This window comes from Numida meleagris, chromosome 3, assembly GCF_002078875.1.
Source record: "Numida meleagris isolate 19003 breed g44 Domestic line chromosome 3, NumMel1.0, whole genome shotgun sequence".
Taxonomy (NCBI): Eukaryota; Metazoa; Chordata; class Aves; order Galliformes; family Numididae; genus Numida; species Numida meleagris.
The window spans coordinates 105,312,024-105,336,390 of NC_034411.1; the positions used below are offsets into that span (position 1 = coordinate 105,312,024).

Consider the following 24,367-nt stretch of genomic DNA (forward strand, 5'->3'; position numbering starts at 1 on the left):
TAAAACAGGAAAAAAGCGTCAAGCTGGGGCACAACAAATCTCCAAAACAAAAAGCCGCTATGTTCGGAAGGAACCTGAAACCTATGGCACAGGTAAGAAGGAGGAGCAGTTGCTCAGAATTGTTTAGAAAGCAGGTAAGAGATTCCTGTGATTCTGCAAGTTCAGTCTGAGCAACATCTGTGTCCTCTGTGTCATGTTTCCATTTTCTCTTTCACTGTTGAGTGGCTGCTATCTTGTTGGAGTATTGCAGAGCAGCGTTGAAGGGACAGCATGCTGTCTGTAGTTTCACAAGGTTTTAAGGGAGTCAGTTAGGCAAAAGCCTGTTAAAATAGTTTCAGTGTAAAACTCATAGAAATATGTCTGCTTTTTTACTCAGCAGAATATGTTTGGAGGAAAAACTATAGCACTTGCTGCCACATCTCCTCTTCTGGTTACCTGGTAGCCAAAGACCTGAGCAGTCTGTGCTTGAAAATGAGCATTGTAGCCTTGACTCAGCACTGGCTTGGTATATGTAGCTCACAGCACTCATTGATTACCCATCTTCTAGCAAGTGCTGTTTGATTCATGGCCTCTTCTGCTGACTACTCAAGGAGAGACAAACCCTTCCTGTTATTACTGGGCAAAGAGAAAAGCCTATTTTTATAAGAAGGTATTTTTATGATAAGACTTAAAGCAGGTGGCTTTTAAGCCACTTTCTTCCCAGAACTCATTTCAGTAATTTATAATCCTTGCGGATAAAGCTTCTGCTTGCCATTTCCAAAGAGGCTGGGCATTGAAAACCATGCCTCACAGGGTGCTTGTCCCTGGCTGTTGAGAGGATTGGTGTAGTGCTGTGGCTCCTTTCACTTTCAGTGCCAAAATCACTATCTGACATAAGTGATGTTCTTAAGATTTGTTTAGTAGAATTGAGTCATGGACGTTGTCCCAAAAGCTATTCACTCACATCTGTCACCACTTTCATTACAAGTGTTTTGCCAAAAGAGCAGTTTACCCTGCTTGCTGAAGTAATTGTGTAATGAAAGTGAATGAAGGAACAATCTCTGCTGAACAGCTAGAACACTTCTCACAAGAAGAAGGCACTGTTGAGTGTTTTTATCAAATCATCTTCCAGAAGGTGAGATGTGTGCCTTGCCACGTGATACATTTAAAGCTGCAAACGAGCTGTCACACCTGCAGTAGAGTAGAACACGAGTTTGGTAGCATGTGACCCATTTCCTCCAAGGATGGCTTGTGCACACTGATGGAAAAAGAGATTTTGTGTTTCCAGTTTTATTGCAACTCCTTTGTTCTGACAGGTAGTATAGAAGAGCAGTGGTCCTTAGAAATTCAGGACAAAGGTCGAGTTACTTGTCCTACGTGCCGGGCTGTGGTGAGAAAGACTGTAGAAGGACTGAAGAAACATATGGCAAATTGCAGACAGGTGAGAACAAGAGAGATGTTTTCTGTATTCTTTTCAGCTTACTGATAGATATGCCTGGACATTGATTTTTGTTGCAGTTAAAACCACTTTCATCTCATTATCATGTCTCTAAGCAAGAGCCTTTTATGTCCCTAGAGGGTGCAGCTGGTGCTTCCAGCTCAGTCTGTCACTGGAGTTTTGGTGTAGTGAATAAAGATGTACCTATTTCATTGCTTCCTCAGTTGTACTCTCCATAAAATCTGTTCTATTTTTAATGGGCAATTAGCAGGCCTAAACAGAGTGTTCTGCTCTTGTGCTCCTTTCTCCCAGAGACTTTCCCAGTGCTTTGGTTAATTTGCAGTTACACACACTGTGTCCTTATGTATTTGTAGGAAACGTTCACATGTCATCACTGTGGGAAACAGCTGAAGTCTTTAGGAGGAATGAAATACCATGTCATGGCAGACCACAACAGTCAGGTAACAACAGTTACTCTACATCTGAAAGTCTTACAGGGGAGGTGGTCTTTTTATCCTTCCCTGATGCACACAGAAAGTGAATATTGTGGTTTCTGTCAAGCATAGCTGCTCAAATCTCATTTCATGTGTATTTTCATTATTTTAAGATTGGAGATCTGGAAAAGGTGGTAGGTTAGCAGAGGTGGTAGGGATGCTGCATCTTTAAAGCAGCAGATGAATTTCATGCTGGTTATGTGTCACACATAAAAGGCATTCCTAATCAGAAGGAGTTCATTGTTCTTTAGGCTGCACTTTTCAGTCCTTTGCTAGAAAGTAGCAGTTTTTCTACATTCATGGCAGATTTTAGTTCTTTACAATTTCAAAGGTAAAAGAACAAATGGAAGAAGCTGCTTAGTTCTTGCCTATTTGCTGTAAAGATACAAATGCTGCAGCCTGCTTTTCCTCTTTGCTATTGCTTTAGAGAAGGTAATGTCTGCTGTCGTCATCGTGAAGCATTAGAACTTTTTTTCTTTGAGAAGTTTGGATAACATTTGGAAAATTGCATTACTGTTGTATTTTAACAGTAAATGTTAAAGATGTGGGATAAAGGTGAGTTAGTGCTTTCCACAGGTGGGAGGAGAGCAAAGAAATACACACCCATGTCCTTCCCAGCAGCCACAGTTTGAAACTACATGTTGTCAAGTCTTTGTTCAAACCAAACATAGCTACCTGCAACGTGGTTTTCAGGCAGTTCACTCCTTTTAAAGATAGAGACAGGGGTCACCATTAAATACATTTCTGTAAAACCACAGTGCTGAGCGTCCTGCATTTTTCTTTCATCCTTCTGCTGTTCTTTAGCCAGTTGTGAAGGAGGGAGGAGAACTGGATGAGCAGCTTGAGCGAGACCGCCTTCGGAAAGTTTTGAAGCGTATGGGAAAACTGAAGTGTACAAGAGAGGTGAGCTGCATTGTCTTAAGCATCCTAAATTGAACAGCAGCAGATGGATGAACATGTAATACTGTGAAAGTCGTGCTGGATGTGCTTTTGGTGCTGGTAAAAGATGACTTTGTTTCTATATCCTAGCTACGCTTTAAAGACAGAGTAGTCTCTTGAGAGACCTTGAAGGAATGCTGTGTTACCAGGAAATCAGTAGGAGGCATGGAGAATTTTCTCTAAACTATTATGAAGCACTGAGTAGAGAAAAAAATTTAAAATAACTGATACATGACTAGAACCTCTTAACTGAAAAGGAGTCTAATGAACACTACCTAATTCAACTAGAAGTGTTAGTGTTCCACTTGACTCACTAGGTGACATTCTCTTGCCTATTCTAGAAGGTTGATCAGCTTTGGTTGCTGTCTGATTCCCATCTGCACTCTGAAGGATTACTAGGCTGATTAAAATCAGGTTTTATTTTTGATTTCCTAGGGTTTTTTTTCAGATGGCTTCTTTAGACTGAATGTGTAAACGTAGATTGAGCAAAGGTATGACTGAACTTCATATGAGCAAACTTGTGCCTTTTTAAGGAATTACCAGAGACGTTGATGCCTCACCCCTGGAGATGTCCAAGGCCAGGTTGGATGGGGCCCTGGGCAGCCTGATTTGGTGGGTGGCAACCTGCCCACAGCGGGAGGGGGTTGGAACTGAATGGGCTTTGAGGTCCCTTCCAACCCAAGCCATTCTATGATAAGTGCTTTCAATTGAGGATGTTAGGGAGGATGAAGTTTAAGGATAACAGTTTACCTTGCAACAGTATTACAAACTGTTGACAGAATAATGTAATTGTTAAGGTTGGTAGGGTTCTCATGAGATCATCTGGTCCAGCCCCTGTGCTCAGGAAGGATCATTTAGAGGTCTTTGAGTATTTGGTGTGTTGATGTCTTCCAGGGGGATTGGAAGGATATTGACTTCTTTCCTGCATGTACCAAAAGTATTGTATTAATGTGTACTTCTGTTCTTCCCTTGCTTAATTGTTTGTAATAGCTGTGAAGATGTACGTGACAGCTGCATGAACTGTTGGAGTTTATTGCCCTCCTCTGCAGTTTGAGCTGTGATCTATGTTCTAGGAGCAGCTGAAAGTTTTATTTACAGTTTTTGTAATATTGCTGCATTCTCGACAGTTCAACCACCCAACCAAGTGCTGGCATTTTCTCTGCCCACATCCTCCATTTGTATCTTAAAATCTTTTTGTGCATCCTTTAATGTCTTGTTTCTTTATTCCATGTGTTGAAATTCTCTGTTCCTCGCTACCCACAAAGAAGTTCTAAGAAACAATTTCTCCCATTTGCAGTCAGCTCTTTGTGCCAGATTTTGTCTAGTTAGAGATTGCTGTCTGATTGTCCCTGGTTTGCCAGGAAAACTGGTAGCACTTTTATCAGCAGTGCTCTTACAATCACTTGGAGAGCATTTGATCCATGTTTTTTTTCTTCCATGTTGACAGGGCTGCACAGGCAGCTTCACTAGCATAATGGGATACCTGTATCACATTAAAAAATGTGGGAAGACTGCTTCTGAGCTGGAGAAAATGGCAATGAAGTGCCATCACTGTGGAAAAGCATACAGATCAAAGGCAGGACTCGTCTACCATCTCCGAGCTAAGCATGGGCCGGTAAGTGCAAATTGCCACAGTTATCAGAACACTGATGTGGTATTTCAGGCCAGCGTGTCCAGAGGAGGGCCACAAAAATGATCCAAGGGATGGACCACCTCTCCTATGAAGACAGGCTGAGAGAGCTGGGGCTGTGCAGCCTGGGGAAGAGAAGGCTCCAGGGAGATCTGATAGCGGCCTGTCAGTATCTAAAGGGGAGCTACAGGAAAGAAGGGGACAGGCTCTTTACCAGGGGCTGTGGTGATAGAACAAGGGGAAATGGCTTCAAGCTTAAAGAGGGTAGATTTAGGTTGGATATAAGGAAAAAATCTACAGTGAGGGTGGTGAGGCACTGGCACGGGTTGCACAGAGACGTAGTGAATGCCCTGTCCTCGGAGACTTTCAAGGTCAGGCTGGATGGGGCTCTGAGCACCTGATCGAGTGTAGGTGTCCCTGTTCATCGCAGGGGGAGTTGGACTAGATGACCTTTGAGGGTCCATTCCTACTCAAACGATTCTATGATTCCATGAAAGCAATAGCTTTGTACAGAAGTAAAACCAAATATAGAATTCATTCACTGTTTCCCATCAGTAGGCAAGTGTTTAGCCATTTCCAGGAAAGCAGATCATCGTTTGTGCTAATTAGTTGGGAAGACAAATACCATAGCTCTAAACAATCCCCTCTTCCTCCTTCTCAGCTTTTCTTGCTGAGCATGATGTCATACAGTGCAGAATATCACTTTGGTCACTTAGGGTCAGCTGCCCTGGCTGTGTTTCCTCCAGCTTCGTGTGCACCCCCAGCCTGCTTGCTAGTGGGTTAGCGTGAGAAACAGAAGAGGCCTTGGTGCTGTATAAACACTACTCAGCAATAGCTAAAACATTGGTGTCATATCAAAACTCCTGTTTTGATAAACATAGTACCCTCCAGGCTACTGTGAAGAAAATTAAGTCTGTCCCAGCCAAAACCAATACAAGTGTAACTTTGTGGAGCTTCCTATTATGTTGTTCTTTGTTCTTAGAAGAGTCATCACTGGAACAGAACAAACAATACTATTCTTGTTGCCCATGCATCTTTTACAGTGAAAGATGTGGTATCCTTTCAAGACAGTGGCTGTGTGAAACTCTCTGATTGAGCCCTAGAGCTGTTTCCCTGGGTTAGATCTGGGGGTCTGTCTTAGTAGGTAGTGGGATGCACTTCTCTCAGTGAACCACAGCTGCTGCAGCATTTCTGGATTTGGCTGAGTATTTATTCACAATATTTAGTGTAATTGAAGTAGGAACTGTTGAGGGAGGCTTACCTTTTTTTTTTTTTTTTTTTTTTTAACCTTCATTGCAGGTCACCTTCCTCCATGAAGAGAGAAGAACAGAGAGCCTGAAGGATGCAAAACGGGAGCAAAGTAGTACAGGAAGAGTTCAGAGGAGATCTGCAAAGGTGGCAATCTACTATCTTCATGAGCTAGCTGGAGAAGAGCTGGCCAAGGAGTGGCCCAAGAGAAGAGTGCTGCAGGATTTGATTCCAGATGATAGGAAGGTACAAGACCTTAAAAATGCTATACAGGGTTTGAGTCTTTCTGCTTATCAGATGAGTCTTGTAGTGATATCTTCCCAGTGCTGCCACTGTTTAGTGACCCTTGGAAATTAATACTGAAGAAGTGATGTCTTGTGGAAGAGGTGAAGTTTTGCTCTCTGTCTGATACTAGATTAAGCAATGACTACATTAGCAATTCCTGTGGTGTGAGTATTTTATTCAGGCAGGCTGTAATGACTTTACAGCTACTACAGCAATAGCACTTTAATTTCCAGTAGTCACAAGTACGAAAGCAGTTGTGGACAGTGTGTTGCTCACACCATACTGTCTATAGGCAGTGTGTCTATAACATGCAGAATTTTAGTATTTTAGGGGATTTCCAGATTCAGTTATGTTTGTAGAGGATGGGAGAAGATTGTTTATTGAGAGTTTGGCTGTTAGAAATGCTGTTTCACTTTCTACTCTGTCACAAAAACAGGGAGAGAAAGGGACATAGTTGTCACAATGTGTAGCTAGCTTTGCTTCCAGCTTTCAATTCCATCTCTTTATCTTAGCTGAAGTATACCCGTCCTGGACTGCCCACGTTTAGTCAAGATGTGCTGTGCAAATGGAAAACAGAGATAAAGATGTACCGAAGAGTCCACTGTCCAAATCAGGTAATGCTTTCTGAAGACTCAGAGGGGGCAGATTTCAGGTCTGTATGAGCCAGCAGCTTTCCACAGCCTTGAAACTGCAGTTTCTGGCTTTCTGCAGGAGACAAATTCTGCTCCATCTCTGTATGGTGATTCAGTGTAACTGAGACCTTGTTTGATCCCTCTGGACATGTGTTTGTCCTCTTCAGAACTAGTAACTCCCAGAATTATACAGCTTTCAGTTCATCTAGGTGCTGGTCCGTGTGGAGGTGTGACTGAGTAGTGGAAAAGCGACAGGCAGCTGCTGTTTAGCAGGTGTACTCAATCTTAATTATAGAGGAATGGAGGAGTAGAAATGAAAGTCTGAGAGTGAGGAGACTTTGGCACAGCACTTCAGTTTTACTTTGAAAGCTTGAAATGGCCTGTGAGAGACATGCACGTGGCATCCTGATCTTGGGTTACTTATGCAGGTGCACATAGTTTCTTACAACCCCGTGCAGCAGTCACCAGTCAGATCCAGTGAGAAGAAGTGTCCCACTGGTGGAAGCTATTATGGTGATGCATGTGATACAGAGTGCCAAGGGTCAGTAGTGGCTTTCATATGGATTTGGTACAGAGACAAAGACTTTCCCCTCCCTGTCCCATCCACAGCACTCTCCTAGGTTTCAGGCTTATGTCATTACCAGCTATAAGAATTGCAGTATGATGTCTTATATTCATTTACCCCCAGAAAACAGCTGTCCTAGTTCACCAAGCAGTAACCCAGAAGCAAGCCTTGCACTTAACCTCCTGTTTCAGGTTCTGAGCTGTCAGCTGAGCATAATCTAGTATCCTGAGACTGACATCTACAGCTCCACGTGGGGCAGGCCTTAAAGCTGCCTTTTAACTGGGACCATTGATGGCAGATGCAGTAGTTCTGCTCTGTGCCACTAGATACAAGGTCAGGGCAGGAGAGATCGTAATGTCACGCTCCTGTGACATGTGCTTCATTCAAAACAAATCTATGATTTTACTCAGGCTTTTGACAGAGGGTGATTGTAACTCACTGAAATCTTAAGTCCCTTGTGAAGGTCTTTACAAGAAGCTTTCTGGCTCTCTAGGACTTGATATCTCCTTTCCTCTTCCTCTCTTATCCCTTTGGGAATTGTGTTCTGGAGAATAAGGCTCTCTTACCGGGGAGGAAGTGATTTCTAACTAGAGTTTTGCTGACACAGACATTTTTTGCTGTTTCAGGGTTGTGAATCTGCATATGGCACTGTCTCAGGACTCAAATCTCACCTTGGCACATGTACCTTGGTTAGTAGTGTTCTTTGTACTCAATGTCTTTCATACCAATATCCTGACAGTCCCTGTCCATCTGATATATCCTTGTTTAAGCCATTGTCCTGCCATCTCCTAATCAGAATTTCTCACAATTTGAGTGCTTCTTCATATGCTAATGGGGTTGCCATTGCAAATGCCGTTTGAAGGAAGGAGGGAGCGTCTTAATGGCATGCCTTTTAGTGAAGGTGGAGTCCTTCCTGTATATTCATAGCTGCAAGAGCATTTTTTTCCCAGGTACAGCACTGGAGACCTTACAGCATCTCACGGGGTAGTTCTATGCTTTGTGGATGTAACTGGTCAGTCATGTCAGTGCTCCTGTAGATAAAGCATTGTCTGGTATGAATAAGAGATTCTGCTTCTTACTGCTAGGTTATGTCTGTGCAAGGCTGAAGTACAGTATATAGATGGATTTGCCTTCTAAGTAGCAACTGGTGATATATTTCTTTGTTTTGGTGCCAGGGAGATTTTGTGGCTGGCAAATACAAGTGTCTCCTGTGTGAGAAAGAATTCATTTCAGAGAGTGGAGTCAAGTATCACATCAACTCTGCACACGCTGAGGTAAGGCAAGCAGAATTGAAGTCCTCAGCCTTAGTTTGTGGGGAAGGGGTCTTGGGAAGGAAATGCTGGATGCCTACCCTATTTTACTCTTTCCTTGCTTACTGCTGAAAGTGGGGCCCTGAGCTCAAGTGGCATTTCATCTACTTAAACATAGATATTCGTATGTGTTGGTCTGGGGAGCAAATGTTGTGCCATGTCACAGGTCTTGTCCTAGGCTACTGCTGTTCAGTTCAGCTTTTCACCGTGTTCCCTGCCTTTAGACAGCAAACTGATAAATCAGATCTGACTCTTCTGAGACAGAGGGACACCCGATGAGGAACTTCAAAGAACAGAGTTTGTTAGTCAGTTGCTTTTCTAGATTTCACGTTTCAGCAAATGTTTGTCCCACAGATTCAGCTTTCATTATAAGCCCTGATAACCTTTGTGTGGTATTTCCACCATCGGTACCAACCTGTTCCATTCTAATCCTCCAGGACTGGTTTGATATGAACACAAGTACCACCAAAAGCTTTGAGAAACTAATGAAAATCCGCCAAAGAGAAGAGCAGAGGAAGCAACGGAAGAAACATCCTTTGACCCAAGGCAAAAAGAAGAGGACTGGGTCCTTGGCTACTAAGAAGCTCCCCGGTCCTGGAGCTGAGAAAATGAGGAGAAGTAAGAGAGGCCGTCCAAAGCGAGTGGGCAATGAGAACGAGAGAAGTGAGGAAATGGAACCTCAAGTTGCACAGAGAGCCAAATTTCCAAAATCCAGCCGCAAGCGAGGCCGGAAATAAACCCTAGGAGAAGGGAAGAAGTAATCCTAAAGCTTTTCAGTTACAAGCTCCATTTCTGTCAGTTTCATAACCCACAGCCTCATAACCCACAGCATTAACACAAGCAACTGAATGCCTTTGGGACTGTGACTTCATTCCACTCTGTGATACGTGTTTTGGAACTGTTGCATCTGGTCAGTTATGAGGAACTGTGAACCAAAGCTGTGGTACAGAGACAGTCTGTCCCAGTTTAGGAGAGACAAGGGGATTAGCAGTGTACCCACTGTGGTTTTTGCTTTGGTTACAGTCTCATTTTGAGTCACATGAGTTGCTTGTTTAGGACTTCCAGCACAATAGCTCTTGTTTTGTCATCTTCCTCTGATGATGGGTGAGATCAGGGTTCTTTTTAAGCAGTTTTCCCTGTAAGGAGCTGACTAGCACAGCGGTTAGATCACTTTAAGGAGGAAATGCTTTCCTGCACAGTATGCACATAAACTAAGCAGTGCTGTGCAGAATACAAAGGCTTTAGCTTGCCATTCAGCTGTCCTATCTGTTGTCAGCAAGGCTACCACGGAAGAGCAAATACCTTCCTGCTCTAGTCTTGCACAAGGCAATGTCTGTAATATATACGCTGATGTCTAGACTCAGCACCAGACAGTAGCATGTGAGTTTTGGGCTGCTTGGAAGTGATGGGACTTCAGCGTCTCCCATATCAGGAACCTGATATTCCCCTGGCATGGATTCTTTAACAACTGGGCATTGAATGTATGAAGAAGGTCTTCCCATCCTGGGAAGAATAAATATTCTGTGGCTTTTTGGAGACCCTCAGTGACAACGTAATGAAGATGGCCCGTGTAGGCCCTCTGAAGACAGCTTGTTTCAGACTCAACTGGGAAACAAACTTGCTTCAAGGTGGTACATATCTACAATTGCAATGTTGGTAATGCTGCAGCCTAGTCCCCATTGAGCTGCCTTGCCCCACTACGATGTTCTTTGCCATGCTCACACTTCCATAGTGTCCTTTTCTCTGCGAGTACTGTAGATGCCTTCTTTGTTATATTACCAATTTCTTTTCAATACTGCTTCCATTACGTGGATGAGATATTTTAGCAGTGGCTTCCCTACATGGGAAAGAACAAAAGGGGGTTCATTTTTATTTTCTTTTTTAAAGTCACATGTTGGTATGAATTCAGGGTCATAGGGAATATCTTCTTGTGCTCCAGAAATGCACCAGGTATCACAGAAACAAGCAGGAAGCAGCAGCATGGGCAGTGCTATTCTGTCTGTCAAGAGAATATGTTCTCCATAATCCCTGTTATCCAAAGACCCAGTATCCCAGGAAGTTGCAAATTTTGACCTTTTTCTTGCAGGTTTGCCAGCAGGAGAATAGGCAGGTGGCTCCATGGTGTTTCCCTGTGAATTTTCCCTGGCTAACAAAACAGGTAGCTGGTGCTGAAGTTCACAGGGAAGCCGTTGCAGTGCCTGGTGAACAGGCAGATTTCTGTGTGTGTGTGTGTGTGTGTCTACCAGAAGCACATTGGCCCTGATAGTGGGAAGCAGTGTGTGGCCAGGGTGTTTTTGAGAGCTGCCTCTTCCACGCATTAAGCAAAGCAGTCAGTAAGTAGTGAGAGAGCACACAGTGCTCCGTTGTGACTGACGTAGCGGTTACACTGCTTTTTTTAAACCAGTTGTCAGTCTGGTTGCAGTACTGCACCAGAAGTATAAATATGTGGACTTCTGTGCAGGGTGTACAAGGCTTTTGCAGCCAGAGGGGCAAAATAAAAACATCACCAGTGTGGGAATGTGGTTTCTTGTCCGTGTGGTGTTCTTGGCACCATCCCTACCTGCACAACACACCCCAGCCTGCTCACTTGGTTGTCATGCATGCTTACTGACGCTGTTCATTTCTCCACCCTGTTCCTCCTCAGTGCTGCCCTCTGCACAACTGTGCTTTGACCACACGTTACCCATCAGTAAGGTAGTAAACAAGATAAGGCCATGCATTAAAGGAGGCTTTCCTTAGTGGGTTTTGGTCTATAGTCCTGTTTGCTGTCACTTATAAGCTGTATATCAGCCCTGCTTCCTAGAGATGGGTACTTCTTGCGACCATCTGGATTTTGTAGTTACACCAAGAATGCATTCCCTCACATTACATGGTGTGTGGGGAAGAAAAAAATCATCATCCAAGAGTCCGTCCACGAGCTGTTCATTCTCAGCTCTGTCCGTGTTAGGGCAGCTCATCTGCTGCCTTGACTCAAGCTGGCGAGAGTTGGTGGCACTGTTTCTGAGGAGTGCAATCCGTTTAGGAGCACCTGCTTCCTCCTGGGGGTGAACTAAGGCAGGCTACCCAGCATGCATGCAGCGTACTGCTCGGAGGCGTGGGGCAATCTAGCCTCAAGGAAGGGACTGAAAGTAGGGAATTCACATCTGTCATGTGGGCTTAGGGTTAATAACGTATACAAATTGCACTACAGCCTGCCATGCTAAGATGTGCTGTTTAAGGACCCATGAGCGTACTGTTCACTCCTCTGTTAACGGTTCAGTTAGCCCAGCTCTCTGCAAATCCAGGTGGAAAACCCCACCCTGGTACATTTGCCCTCGCTGTTACAAATTGTGTTTGAGCATATTTAGGAAGAGACCTGTTTGGATGTGGACAAAGTGACAGAAGAGACCGGCGAGTCACCGAGTAGTTGTTCCTGTGATTCATTCCTCTCAAAGCGATGTGCCTTACTTCTCATTGGGATGGGTTTCAGCTTCTGCATCTCACGTTGCTCGATCCTCGTAGGTCAGATAGCCTTTACAGTATTGGAAGTTTCTTCCTGCGTATTTTTGGGCATAAAGAACTCCGTGTAATTTTCTATACGAGCTAAAGAGATTTTCTAGTCTCAGTCAAAATAGTTTTCTCTTTTTTTTTGTTGCTCTTTGCTGAGGTTTTATGTATTTAGCAGTGTAGAGACAGGAAACAGAAACCAAACGAAGTATTCTGTAATAGCCTTTGTAATGTAGAATGCAATGATAATATTGCTCTGTTCTTAGCTATCTTTTTTTTTCAGCCCCACAGCTGTTTCATTACGCTGTTTACGTTCGGTTTGCAATCTATTAAATACAGCGTTCAGTTCTTCTGGGATTTGGTTGGAGGGCCTGTTCCCTTTGTTTCTAGGAGTACAAGTTTGCAAGGTTTCAATCCAGGCAGCACACGATCAGCTTATCTGAGCTCTGTACAACACTGCAGTACGTCTCGCCGCGTAGCAGAGGCCGTAATTCAGCGTGGTTTTGGTTGAGCCGCTCGTTGAGACAACTTTATTGTATAATTTCTCTCCTAATTGCTCCCCTTTTCCATCAGCTTTTTTTACCCTGCAGAATCGCGTTGTAATTGTTTTATATTTTCATTAGTGTTGTTGTTAAAAAATATATCAGATAGCTGCAGACTCTGGCAATCTCTGGAACAAATCCTTATTTACAAGTGTTTAGTAACAAGCATTTAATATACTCCATGGGTACTTGTATAGCACATGGGGCCAAGAACAACGCCTTACAGAAACTGACCGTGTCAATAGCTACTTTTACCAACCCAGACTTGTAATTTAATTAAAAAACGTTTGCAGAAAACTGTTCTCCGTGAAACCATGTTGGTTGGTTTTGCTTACAGTGTCGTTCAATGTCAGCTGTGCTGTTGGTTTGGTGGGGAGAATTCAGACTGATGAGCTGCGAGCGCTCTGTTTGCCATTATGTAAATACTGGTACCGTGCTGGAGATGTGTTTCATTCCTTGTCCTGGAAAAGTGGGAGAGAAAACACCTTGAGGGCTGGTTTTCTATTCTTCTGTCTTGTTTGCTTCCCTTAATCCTCAGTGATTCTTCCACTGTTCCAAGGATTGTTAGCAGCCGTTATGAGCCATTCAGAGAACTTTTCAGAACGTTATTTATCATATTTATCATTCTCCTCTCCCAGTTTTCCAGTAGCACAGCTGTAGCTTTTAAAGCCGTTTCAGCGATGCCAGAATTGTCCCCCCCTAAAAAAAAGGATGTGCCTTTCAGAGATTGTTCCTGCCTGCATGGAACAGCCCAGCTGTGCTACGTGGCGGATCACAGCGATCTCGTAGCAGCGCACATCGTGCATCAGGAGTACTTCCAACTTGTTTTCTTGAATATCCCCCGTGGTGAGGACAGCACACTGTGCCAGACAAGCTCTTCCACGGGTTCCTCGCAGAGGCATCGTGCGTAGCTTGGATGTTTCGCTGTGCACTGTCACTGGGAGCAGTTCTTGAAGCAACGTGGAGCTCAGTGATGGCAGTGAGCTGCAGGGCAGGTGGCTGGAGGGATGATGTCACCCTGGGACGCTGCCTGGCTGGAATAATGGGCATAAAACCAACACCACTAAGCATGGCGTTATCAATTTCTCAAAGTGTTGCTTGACTGAAGGCCAGCTTTCTTTAAATTAAGTAGGTCAATTTCATAATTAAAATACGGCAAGATTAACAAAGATTTGGGTGGGGGGGGGGGGATAAATTCACCAGCTCTGCTTATGAATTAGGGCGGTGTCTCTTTATGCGTGTTGTATCCGTTCCAAACGTCCATCTGCACTCCCCTCAAAGGTTTCCTAAATCACAGAATCATAGAATCGTTTTGAGTTGGGAGAGACCTTTAAAGGTCATCCAATCCAACAGGGGCACGAGAGAGCAGTGTGGTGGTGCTGAGCCACCTCCCAGTGTTCAACCACCACGCCAGGAGATGCTCCTGACCAGACCCAGCACGGGGTGGCTCTGGGCCGGTGTGGGGAATGAGTCCTTTTCAGCCAAGAGTTAACGTCGTACCTCGTTTCTAACTAGGACGTCTTTGGTTTTATTCCTAGCTCTTGAATCTTACGCAACCTCCCTCCGCAGACCAAAGGGGCCTTTCACCTGCAGCACGTTTTCCCAGCTCTGTGTATGCATTCAATGAGAACCTTCAGGTTTCTTTTTTAAGAGCTCAAAGTCTTTCCGTCTCCCCCTGAGATGTTTCCCTGTCCGCAGATCATTGTCTTCTCTTCCAAACCTCTGTGTTCTTTTCAGGTGAGGTCCCAGGTCAGTTTCCACATGTCCCGTGCCTGTTTTTCCCATCTACAGACAGAACAATCTTCTTCACAGCTTACATAACCACAGAGGATGATGCGTGTCCCTGCTGCCCTTGAATCCTTTTCAGCCACTGCTTTGCAGGATGCAGGCTCATCTGTAGGTACTGCCTGCTTTAAGCATGTCAGCTATGCCTACACTAATAAATTAGAGGCCAGAGACCGTTTCTGGGAGCTGAAGTCTGATCATCCTGGCTGCTTAATTGGGGTTTAGCCCCATTGATGCTTTCCCACACTATCTCCAGGCACTCTTCAAGATATCAGCATACTACAGGGACCGTTCTTGGTGAGCAGTCTAGGTATGCACATCCTGTTCTGGATAGTTTTGCCAGCCGTGATGGGGACAACTGTTCCAGCTGACCTCAGGGCCTGGAAGAAGTACAGGGCACAAAATGTGTCAGCACCATTTTGTCCAAAGGACCCAGCCTGTGAAAGCCTTGGAGAGCATCCCTGTGCCCCACCAGTGGTCCCAATGGTGAACTGTAGTCACAGTCAACGCGTGTTTCATGTTGGGATTCAACTGCCTTTAACAAGGGAAGCGTAGCTCTACAGAGACTTGAAAGGGAATTGGGGTGGGAATATTGCTGCACAAGGAAGCGGGCTCCTCCATCATCAGGAATGCCCAAGGTATCCCATGTGCCCCAGAGCAACACAGCCACAGTGAGAATTTGGGCATCAGCAAGCTGGAAGTGATGATGGATAGCTTCAGTCCAACATTCTACCTCAAGCACAAGGTCCCAGTCTGCCTCAAAGTACTGCACTCCCCCTGGTCTCCTCAAGACAGATCTTTACGATCTCTTGAAAAGTGAATATTTTTCTTCAGATCTGTTGCCTAAATCTGCACTTAGAATCATAGCATCCTTACAGTTGGAAGGGACCCTTCAAGGCCATCTAGTGCAACTCCCCTGCAATGAACAGGGACACCTACAGCTCCATCAGGTTGCCCAGATCCTGATCCAGGCTTGCCTTGAAAGTCTCCAGGGACAGGGCATCAACCACATCTCCTTTTTTTTTTTTTTTTTCCCCCTCTTTGCTTTGCCATTTTGTTCTGAGCTAAAGATTGCAATGAAGAGGTTGTTATTCATTCTCGGTTGCAATTAAGCTTTCAATGAAAGTAATACATTAAATTGAATGCATTGAATTTTGGCACATATGTGATTGAATGTTTAAAATTTTATAAAAATCTGCATATTTTAAAAGGGACTTGATAGCCATTAAAAGTGTTCAGTCATCTCTGTCTTTGTAGTCTTCAAGTACTTAAAAGTGCAAGGGAATAACCCTCTCTTGTTTTATAATAGTACTTTTATAATAATGCTTTCCTGTCAAGTTGCTTTTTATTTTATCGGGCTCTTGGCTTCTCTGCCTTCGTGTGGTGTAAATGCATCTAAAGAGGGGCTGTAAGAAAGAAGGGGACAGACTCTTTAGCAGGGTCTGTTGTAACAGGACACGGGGAAATGGTTTCAAACTAAAAGAGGGGAGATTTAGACTGCATATAAAGAAGTTCTTTACAATATGAGTGGTGAGGCACTGGCACAGGTTGCCCAGGGAGGTGGTGGGTGCCCCATCCCTGCAGACAGCCAAGGTCAGGCTGGACGGGGCTCTGAGCACTGATGGAGCTGTGCGTGTCCCTGCCCATTGGTGGCCTTTAAGGGTCCCTTCCAACTCAAACCATTCTATGATTCTATGAAATGATCTGGGAAGGGGCGAGTGGTAACTTTATTCATCAGGGATTGTCGTACCGCTGCATCAATGAACGGCATCCATGTCTCAAACACCACATGCTGACAAGTTGTCCTATCTTAAAATGATAGAAAAAAAAAATGATCAGCTAGGAAATATGGTAGGGATCTACAGTGACACAAATGCTGCAGTGCGCATGCATCGAGAACAGTTATTAACTGTCTCTTACAATAGAAACTGGGAAGCACCAAAAGAACTAATTGGGCAGCTGGTCTAAGCCCAGCAGAATAAATTACTTTTCACATTCCACATAATTACATAGCAAAACTCTTGGCTTCACAGTACCCTATGATAATAAAAAGTATTGATGTCTGTTCTTGGGCAGCACTGAACATCCCCCAAACCAATTACGGTAAAAAATTACCATCTCCAAATGAACAAAAAGGGAAGATCAGGAGTTATTAGTGACTAGCAGAGGGACTTCACGTTTCAGAAAGATTATAGTCTCAAAGAGCTGCTATCCACAACCTGGGGATGGAGCTGAGCCACACATTTGAATCATAGACTCGTTCCGGTTGGAAAAGACCTCTAAGATCACCCAGTCCAACCCCAGCCCATCCCACCATGCCCACTGATGTGTCCCTCAGTGCCACATCCACCCTTTTCTTGAACACCTCCAGGGCCGGTGACCCCACCGCCTCCCTGGGCAGCCTGTGCCACTGCAGCACCGCTCTTTCGGAGAAGAAATTTTCCTTAATATCCAGCCTGAACATCTCTCCTGGAGCAACTTAAGGCCATCACCTCTTGTCTGACCCCCACCTCATTACAACAGCTTTTCAGGTATAGAGAAGAACGAGATCTCCCCTGAGCCTCCCCTTCTCCAGACCAAGCAGGGTCATGGCTGGGGCTGTCAGTGGGCCCAGCTGGGCACACAGTGCCTCTCACACCAGGCAGGGAGCAGAACCCAGCCGGGCCAGGCTGCAGCACTGTGGGGACATCATCTGTCTCATTTTTAAGAGAGGGAGAAAGGAAGACCCAGGGAACTACAGGCCGCTGAGCCTCACCCCTGTGCTGGAATATGATGGAGCGATGGCGTCAGTGGACCAGTGTCCTCTGCCTGGACTTGTGCGCGGCCTCGGACATGGTCCCGCACCACATCCTTGTCTCTGCACAGGGGAGATGTGGAGTTGAAGGCTGTGGATAAGGAATTGGTCGGAAGGTCGCAGCCAGAGGGTCGTGGTCAGCGGCCCTGTGTCCAGGTGGAGGCGGTGTCCCCCAGGGGTCCGCCTTGGGGCCGGGACGCGCTTGGGCAGCGGGCCCACGCAAACGGACGAGGTTGAACGAGGCCAGGTGCGAGACGCTGCGCTCGGGTCGGGGCAGCCCCAGGCACGAAGAGCTTGAGAACCTGGGGACGACGCCGGAGGGCGCTGCGGTGCCGCTCGGGGCTGCGGGGCGGAGCCGGGCCGGGAGGGAGGGAGGAAGGGCCGTCCCGCCCCATATCCCCCGCGCTGCGGCCGGGGCTCGGCCCCGCTCCGTCCCCCGGCGCTGGGAGCGGGCCGGTGCCAGGGCTGCCGCCCGGGGTAGGGCTGCGGTCCGGGGCCGGCCCCGCCGCCATGGCCCGCTTCTCGGCGTACCTCAACCCCGTGCTGGTGCTCTTCAGCTGCGACCTGTGCCTGGTGCGAGCCAGTAAGTGCCGCCGGGGGACGGGATGGGGACGGGAACGGGGACGGGGATGGGACGGATGGGGCGGGCAGTGATGCTCCGGGGCTATCCCGTGAGCTGCTGGCTGCGGCTGCCGTGCCTGCCTGCATCCCTCCGGGCGTTGCTGCCCGGCCGTCCCCGCGCTGCTGTCGGTTCAGACGGAGCTGCGCCTTAACCCGGGCGCTGCTCTCCTTCCTTCCCCGACTCACCTCCATGGCAATGCCAGCCGCTCTCTGATGGCCCCTTCCCGCAGCAGCGATGCGTTGCATTGCTACGTTCTGGCAACCCGTCGCGGCGGAACGGGCTGCTTCGTTCCGAGCTCGGCCTGGTGTCCACCCCCTGCTGTCCCCTGTTGTCCCCTGGCAGCCTCCGTGCACGACGGGCACTCCGGGGCCCGTGGGATTTGGGAAGAAATGCAGTTAAAAAGTGACCGCTCGTCTTCAGGTGCGCGGTGCGAGGCTGGCTGCCCTGCCGCAGGGATGCATGGCTTGGACCAACATCTGTGCCCTTGAGCAGCAGTGCCAAGGGCACGGGTCCTCTTCCAGAGGCACAGCGGGACGGGGAGAGAGTGCCATGGGGCTGTGCCCCATCCCTGTGCTGAGCCACGTCCACCAGTGCTGCTATTGAGGTGCATCTGTCCAACACCCCCGTGGCGGCTGGAAAGGTTGCTCCCGGCCGTCGGCCCACGGTTGCTCTTTCTGTGGTGCTGCCCCATTCTTTAATAGGTTTTTAATCAAAGGTGAAGCTGAATAGCTTATAAATGATGCAGGATCATTAGCGCTGAGTGCACTGCGTGGGGCTTAGCTCTGGGAAAAGAATGCCACAGAGCCCAGCAGTCTTGCAGGAGCTTGGCTTTATAGAGATGTTTTCAAGAGCCACATTAGAGTGCAGATGTTTTGGAGCCCTGGCACTCAGATCTTTATGGCATGGGGCTGCTCTGACCTCGGCTGGAGAACATGGGTTTGGTGTGGGGATCTTTCTGTGGTGCGAGCTCTCCTTTGGAGGTCTTGTCCCAGTGACTTTCATCTTGTGTATCCGTGGGGTTTAACATTGTCCCCATGTTTCCAGAGTGAACTTATAGAGTCACAGAATCATTCAGGTTGGAAAAGACCACTAAGATCCCCAAGCCCAACCCCAGCCCATCCCACCATGCCCACTGACCACATCCCTCAGTGCCACATCCCCATGGTTCTTGAACACCTCCAGGGACAGTGACCCCACCACTTCCCTGGGCAGCCTGTGCCACTGCAGCCCCACTCTATGAGAAGTTTTTCCCAATCCCCAACCTGAACCTCCCCTGGCACGACTTGAGGCCGTTACCTCTCGTCCTATTATCTAGTTCCAACAGTTGAAGCTTTCTGTCCTCCCTCTTCCTGCTAGGTGTACAATTCCCACATGCTCATCATGTGTTCTCTACAGCAGAGCAGCCGAGTGACACGTCCCAGTCCACGTGGACCCAGTAGCATGGATCATGGATCATTGCAATGACCTTGCTCTCAAATCGTAGTGACTCAGTCCCATGTCTCAGCATCCCCAGCGTGAAGCTGGGCTGGGCCACGCTGTCTTCCTGCAGAACCTAGAAAATTCTGCAGGCTCCGTACGCAGACTTTTGCATTGCCGAGATGTCAGACCTTTAATCTCTCTGCATATACATCGGGCATGTTCAGACCCTCTCTCATTCCGTTAGATGTAAAAATCCACCTGATTTATTATTGTGGAGAAGCACCAGGTCTTGTTCTCAGCCCGAGGCCGGATGGCAGCAGGATGTGGCTACATCCATAGCATTGAGCTCACGTGTTCCAAAGAGCGAGGAGCACGTCAGGGCTATGTGCTGGGAATGGTCCGTGGCTTGTGCTGAATCCTGAGCCGTGTCCCTGAGGGGTTTGGGCACTTGCTGCCCGGTTCAGACCGCAGTAGTTCCAGAGACTGAATTCACAAGATAGCAGTGGTGCAGCCCGTGGGTCAATCCAAAGGATGGCAGTGGCTGAGCGTTGCTGTCAGCTTTGCAGCTGATGGCATTGCACTGCCAAAGTCAGCTCTGCCCTCTGCAGTGGGCTTTCCTCCCCAGCTTTCCTTTGGAGCAGGGAGCAGTGCCAGGCAGATGAGGTGCCCAGATTGAGCTCCGTAGTGTGTTTATTCCAAGCTGCCCCATTTTTCTGTCACAGTTGATATATAAATACTGTGTCTGTGCTGCTTCCTACGCAGCCCCGGGTGGTGTGCCAGGCATTCACAATGTGCACATGCACAGGGCAGCCCCAGAGATTGGAGGATCCTCATTTCACCGTCACAGTTGTGGTTGAAGCACTGCATTAATGTAGGGCTTGTTAGGACTCAGAACCCCACAGAAGCGTGGGACTTTACTACCAAGAAGCTGCTGTTTCTGGGCTGAGCAGCAGCGTGCCACGTCAGGCAGCCCTGCTGCTGCTCTGCAGGATACTTTCCAACAGATGAAAATCTGAGCAGCAGCGCCCTGCTCAGCCCTCAAGGTACCGCTGATCTGCAAGCAGCTGCCCTGGTGAAGAGCTGATGCGAGTATCGCTGTCCCCTCTGATGGCAGGGTTGGTTCAGCCTGCAGGGGACTTCCTCTTCATGTCATTTGGACCCGCAGGGACGGGTGAAATTGTTTTGACAGTGGATGAACTGCTCTCCCTGTAGTCCCGGCTATTGCGCTGCAGTGGGCGAATGCTGGAGAAAACCCCCGTGGTTGGGGGGAAAGGGAGGGACAGGCGCCTTTTCTGACAGATCTTTTGCCTCTCTCCCGTGCCTCGCCTCGGTCCACCCCTGCTCACCCAGACAGGCCGCCGTCCCCCGTCAACGTGACTGTGACGCAGCTGAAGGCGAACTCTGCCACCGTCTCTTGGGACGTGCCAGAAGGAGACGTGGTCATCGGCTACGCCATCCTACAGCAGGTACCCAGGCCGTGTCCCCGGGGGCTCCTCTGGCCGCACAGGGATGCCGCGGAGCGAGGTGCCGGCCAGCCCCAGGGGTGGAGGATTGCCTGGGAAGGGAGGAGCGAGGGCGCTGCGCTCAGCAGAGCCCTGCAGGCAGGGTGCAGCTGGGAACAGGCCCCTGGGGGTGACGGCTCTTCGCTCCGGCAGCGGCAGGACGGACAGATGCAGCGCTTCATCCGGGAGGTGAACACCACCAACCGGGCCTGCGTGCTGTGGGACCTGGCGGAAGACGCCGATTACATCATCCAGGTGCAGAGCATCGGCCTCTATGGCGAAAGTCAGGCCAGCAAGCGTGTCCACTTCCGGACCCTGAAGGAGACCGACCGCGTCCCCTCCAACAGCTCCAACCAAGGTGAGGCATTGCCCAAGTGCCACTCGTGGGGCCGTCTCCTTTCCACTTCGCAGCCACGTTGTGCCCGTTGCCTGGGGGTTGCCTGAATGCTAGCCACGAATCCAAGAGAGATGATGCGCAGCGTGGGTCCTTATGGAAAGCCATCAGCTGCATGCCTTCTTCCCAGTCAACATTTGTTTGTCAGGGGGAGGTGGGCCTCTATGGTTCCTCAGTTCCTTGAATGATGCTGGTCCTGAGGTGGGTTCTGCTGGGAGGGTGACCGCTGCCTGCCCTGCCCGGCTGCTCTTCTCCACAGGTGACATCACCATGGAAGGGCTGGACAAAGACAGGCAACTGCAGACAGGAGAGATCATCATCATCGTGGCCGTGCTGCTCATGTGGGCAGGTGAGTGCCACTGACAGGGTTCCGGCAGGCTGGGACAGAGGCACAGTCTTGGGTCCACAGAGAGGATGGGGCTCAGAGAGTGCAGAGGAATGTATGGTCCTGGCATCCTCTTTCCTTGCAAGTCCCTTGGGACTGGTTCTTCTAGGTGCCCCTGGCTCCATTTTCATAGAATCCTTAAGGTTGGATAAGACCTCTAAGATCATGAAATCCGACCATCACCCCATCCCCTGGGCCTGGCTGCTCTCCCGCTGTAACGATGGGGAGGGGAGCAGGGGGCAGCCGGCGAGGGAGTCCTTCATCCCTCCTCTTTCTGCAGCGGTGATCGCCCTCTTCTGCAGACAGTATGACATCATCAAGGACAACGACTCCAACAACAACAAGGAGAAGACGAAGCCATCCTCGGAGCACAGCACTCCAGAGCGACCCACTGGAGGACTGCTGCGGAGCAAGGTGAGGGGGAGGGCTGGCAGGAAGGCCAGCACGTGACGTCTGCTGTGCCTTAGTGCCTGGATGGGTTCTCACTCTCTCCAGAAATAGAAACACCCCAGTTTGTGTCCTCACCCCAAAAGCTGAGGACTTGCAGTGAGCCCTGGGGCAGTCTGTGTGCCCCATGTGTGAGTGCAGGGGAAACACCAGCAGCGATGGCAGGACACCTCCGCTGGGATGGCCCCCACACTGCAGGGAGGGATCTGTCCTCTCGCTGCAACAGCTTTGCCCCATTACCATGCCCCATCACCACCCTGCGGCGAGGCTGCCTCTCTTCTGCAGCTCAGAGAGGTCAGCACCCGACTTGTTCTTCGTTACTCAACAAAGAGTGATTTATAACCCTGATGGCATGTGCTTTAATGAGACGCTGCATTAGTTTTCTCCCTTGGGTCTCATCTGCCTCCTCTATGCGTGGTTCAAACTCCATTCACATTGCCCGTCAACCCCTCTGTTTCTCTGTCCCCTTGGGTTCCAGGATTTTGAGGGCCAGGTTCTCTTTCCTCCTCCAGATTTCCCATCCCAAGGTCTCCGTAAAGCACGGCTTAAAGCATTTTTTTTTTCCTCCCGTAGAAGAAGTCTCCCTCTGTCAATATAATCGAGGTGTAAGTGCAGCACCAGCTCTGCGTCTGGGCTCCTGGGCATCGTGTCAGAGCTCAACCAGGCCTTGGAAGAGGAGGCAGCACCAGGCAGCCAGCCTGGAACTCTGCATGCGAAGATCCACGTATCCGAACTTAACGCTTTCCCAAGGGCGCCTGTCCGGGGATGTGCATGGAGCTGGCTCCCAGCCGTGCATGCAGCGCGCGGCCCCGTCCGTCCCGCATGCCTGGCCCCGCTTCCCTGCCGCTGCGGAGCGTGGAGCTGAGCGATGGAGTGGGGGTATGGCACCGGCCCGTGGGGGGAGGCAGCTGCCGGAGCCTGGGCTTGGCCGAGGGCCAGGGTGCGGCCGTGTGGCACCAGACTCCTGCCCAGGAGACGTTCTGGGGCAGACCTGGCTCTCTGCTGTGCTGGGGGGGGAAGGAGCTGCTCCCTTTTGGCCCCGAGACCGAGGTGGGGGAGGGTGCAGTGCAGGCGCTGGCCTCAGTGCTGCCAGCGAGGTGACGGCAAAGCGGCAGGAAGGGGCTGCGGGGCTGGGCTGTGAGCGCGGCCGGAGAGCGGGTCCCTGCTGGAGGATGGGTCCCACCTGCAGTGCAGGGGCTTCCCATGCCTCGCCCTGCCGCAGGGGACAAAAACACAAGCGAGAGCTTGAGGAGTTAGTGCCGCTGCAGTGCCTGGCTGGGCTGCAGCAGGGCAGGGTGCCTGAGTCCCGTGGGCGAGGTGAGGCTCGCAGAGCTGCGGGGATGGGGATGGCCAGCGCACGGCTGTGGCTTCGCCACTTCCCAGTCAGGGCTCACTGTGCGTGTGTACTGCACGCAGAATGAAGCAAGCCCGGTTGGATGGGGGGGATGCGTGCTGCGTCCGAGGCTGAGGGCTGGCCCAGCCACGCTCTCTTGCCAGAGGCAGGGGATGCAGGGTGACACGAGGAGCCCCACTGCCACAGAGGCCGTGCCTGGCGCCCTGGCTGCTGCTGCTCTTCCCTCCGTGCTCTGCTCCGTGGCTGGTCACCGAGCTGGGCGCTGGCTCTGCAGCCCTGGACTCGAGCATCACAGGATCCAGCGTCTTCCAGGAACAAACCTCCCAGCAAAGCACTTTCAGGACTCTCACTTCCGGGTGCTGTTCAGCTCCTGCTGCAGGACCGGATTGGGAAGGGACAGGGTAAGCAACTCCCTGTGGTGGGGTCTTTTCAATAAAAGCATCCTGGCTCAAAAGCAGCATTGTCCCTGCAGCGTTGCAGGTGTGGGGGGGGGGAGGGGGGCATACATGTACCATCGCTTACGTCTACGGCCCTGTTCCTGATAGGGGGTATCACGTGCTCTGCAGCAGGTCCTCCAAGGCCATCTTGCACTTCTCTCTGGCCTCTGAGAGAGTACCAGTGCTGCAGGCTGGCCCGTCAAGCTGTAGGACACGCAGCTGCTTACTCTTCACAAACAAAATAGGCTGCAGCGTGCAGAGCCATCCTGGCAGCAGGGCAGGGAGGAAGATGATGCCAAGTCTCAGCAGGCTGCTGGCAGGAGGCCGTGCTGCTCCTCATCAGGTGAGGAGAGCAAAACCAAAACATCAAAATACAGAAGCTGTGGCCAAATAAAAAAGGAACACAATGTCTTACGCTATGTGTAGCGGGTGCAGCAACTGCTCAAGGCTGACACAAAGAGCTGGAAGCTGCTCACTCGCTGCAGCAGCAGCAGCTGGTAAAACCCAGGATTAACTGCAGACCTGACACCCACCAAGGCCTGCAAGAAGTCAAACCGGGCTGCAGTGTCAGCACAGGCACACTGCAGTAACCCCGTGTCTCAGGGAGACAGAGGCAGTTACACTGCCTGGAGTGTGACAGCTCCCCGGCAACAGGTACAGCCCACTGCCTTCCCCAGTGG

The 24,367-nt window shown here is 49.3% G+C and overlaps 2 protein-coding genes across 6 annotated transcripts in view; both read left to right on the forward strand.

The window, feature by feature from the left end:
* ZNF512 (zinc finger protein 512) overlaps positions 1–12,860 on the forward strand; it is a 21,479-nt gene extending 8,619 nt beyond the window's left edge. For all 4 annotated transcript variants that reach the window (XM_021391370.1, XM_021391371.1, XM_021391372.1 and 1 more), the window contains 10 exons: positions 9–92; positions 1,296–1,420; positions 1,792–1,878; positions 2,716–2,814; positions 4,298–4,465; positions 5,780–5,974; positions 6,526–6,627; positions 7,837–7,899; positions 8,386–8,484; positions 8,958–12,860. In XM_021391370.1, the coding sequence (XP_021247045.1) occupies positions 9–92; positions 1,296–1,420; positions 1,792–1,878; positions 2,716–2,814; positions 4,298–4,465; positions 5,780–5,974; positions 6,526–6,627; positions 7,837–7,899; positions 8,386–8,484; positions 8,958–9,257 (1,322 nt within the window). In that variant the 3' untranslated portion in view covers positions 9,258–12,860. The remainder of the gene's footprint in view (positions 1–8; positions 93–1,295; positions 1,421–1,791; positions 1,879–2,715; positions 2,815–4,297; positions 4,466–5,779; positions 5,975–6,525; positions 6,628–7,836; positions 7,900–8,385; positions 8,485–8,957) is intronic.
* FNDC4 (fibronectin type III domain containing 4) lies at positions 17,510–23,704 on the forward strand. 2 transcript variants are annotated; one of them, XM_021391574.1, is made up of 6 exons: positions 17,510–17,710; positions 20,519–20,634; positions 20,824–21,028; positions 21,324–21,413; positions 21,730–21,863; positions 22,470–23,704. In XM_021391574.1, exons 1-6 carry the CDS (start codon positions 17,638–17,640, stop codon positions 22,503–22,505), a joined length of 654 nt encoding a protein of 217 aa, XP_021247249.1. In that variant the 5' UTR covers positions 17,510–17,637; the 3' UTR covers positions 22,506–23,704. The 2 variants fall into 2 exon arrangements, with proteins under 2 accessions (XP_021247249.1, XP_021247250.1); XM_021391575.1 differs by having other exon boundaries at positions 20,523–20,634.

Excerpts from the sequence above, each read along its gene's own strand:
- FNDC4 (XM_021391574.1), top strand. The coding sequence starts at position 17,638 with ATGGCCCGCTTCTCGGCGTACCTCAACCCCGTGCTGGTGCTCTTCAGC. Across the intron at positions 21,029-21,323 it reads CTCCAACAGCTCCAACCAAG|GTGACATCACCATGGAAGGG; the intron begins GTGAGGCATTGC and ends TCTTCTCCACAG. Across the intron at positions 21,414-21,729 it reads CGTGCTGCTCATGTGGGCAG|CGGTGATCGCCCTCTTCTGC; the intron begins GTGAGTGCCACT and ends CTCTTTCTGCAG.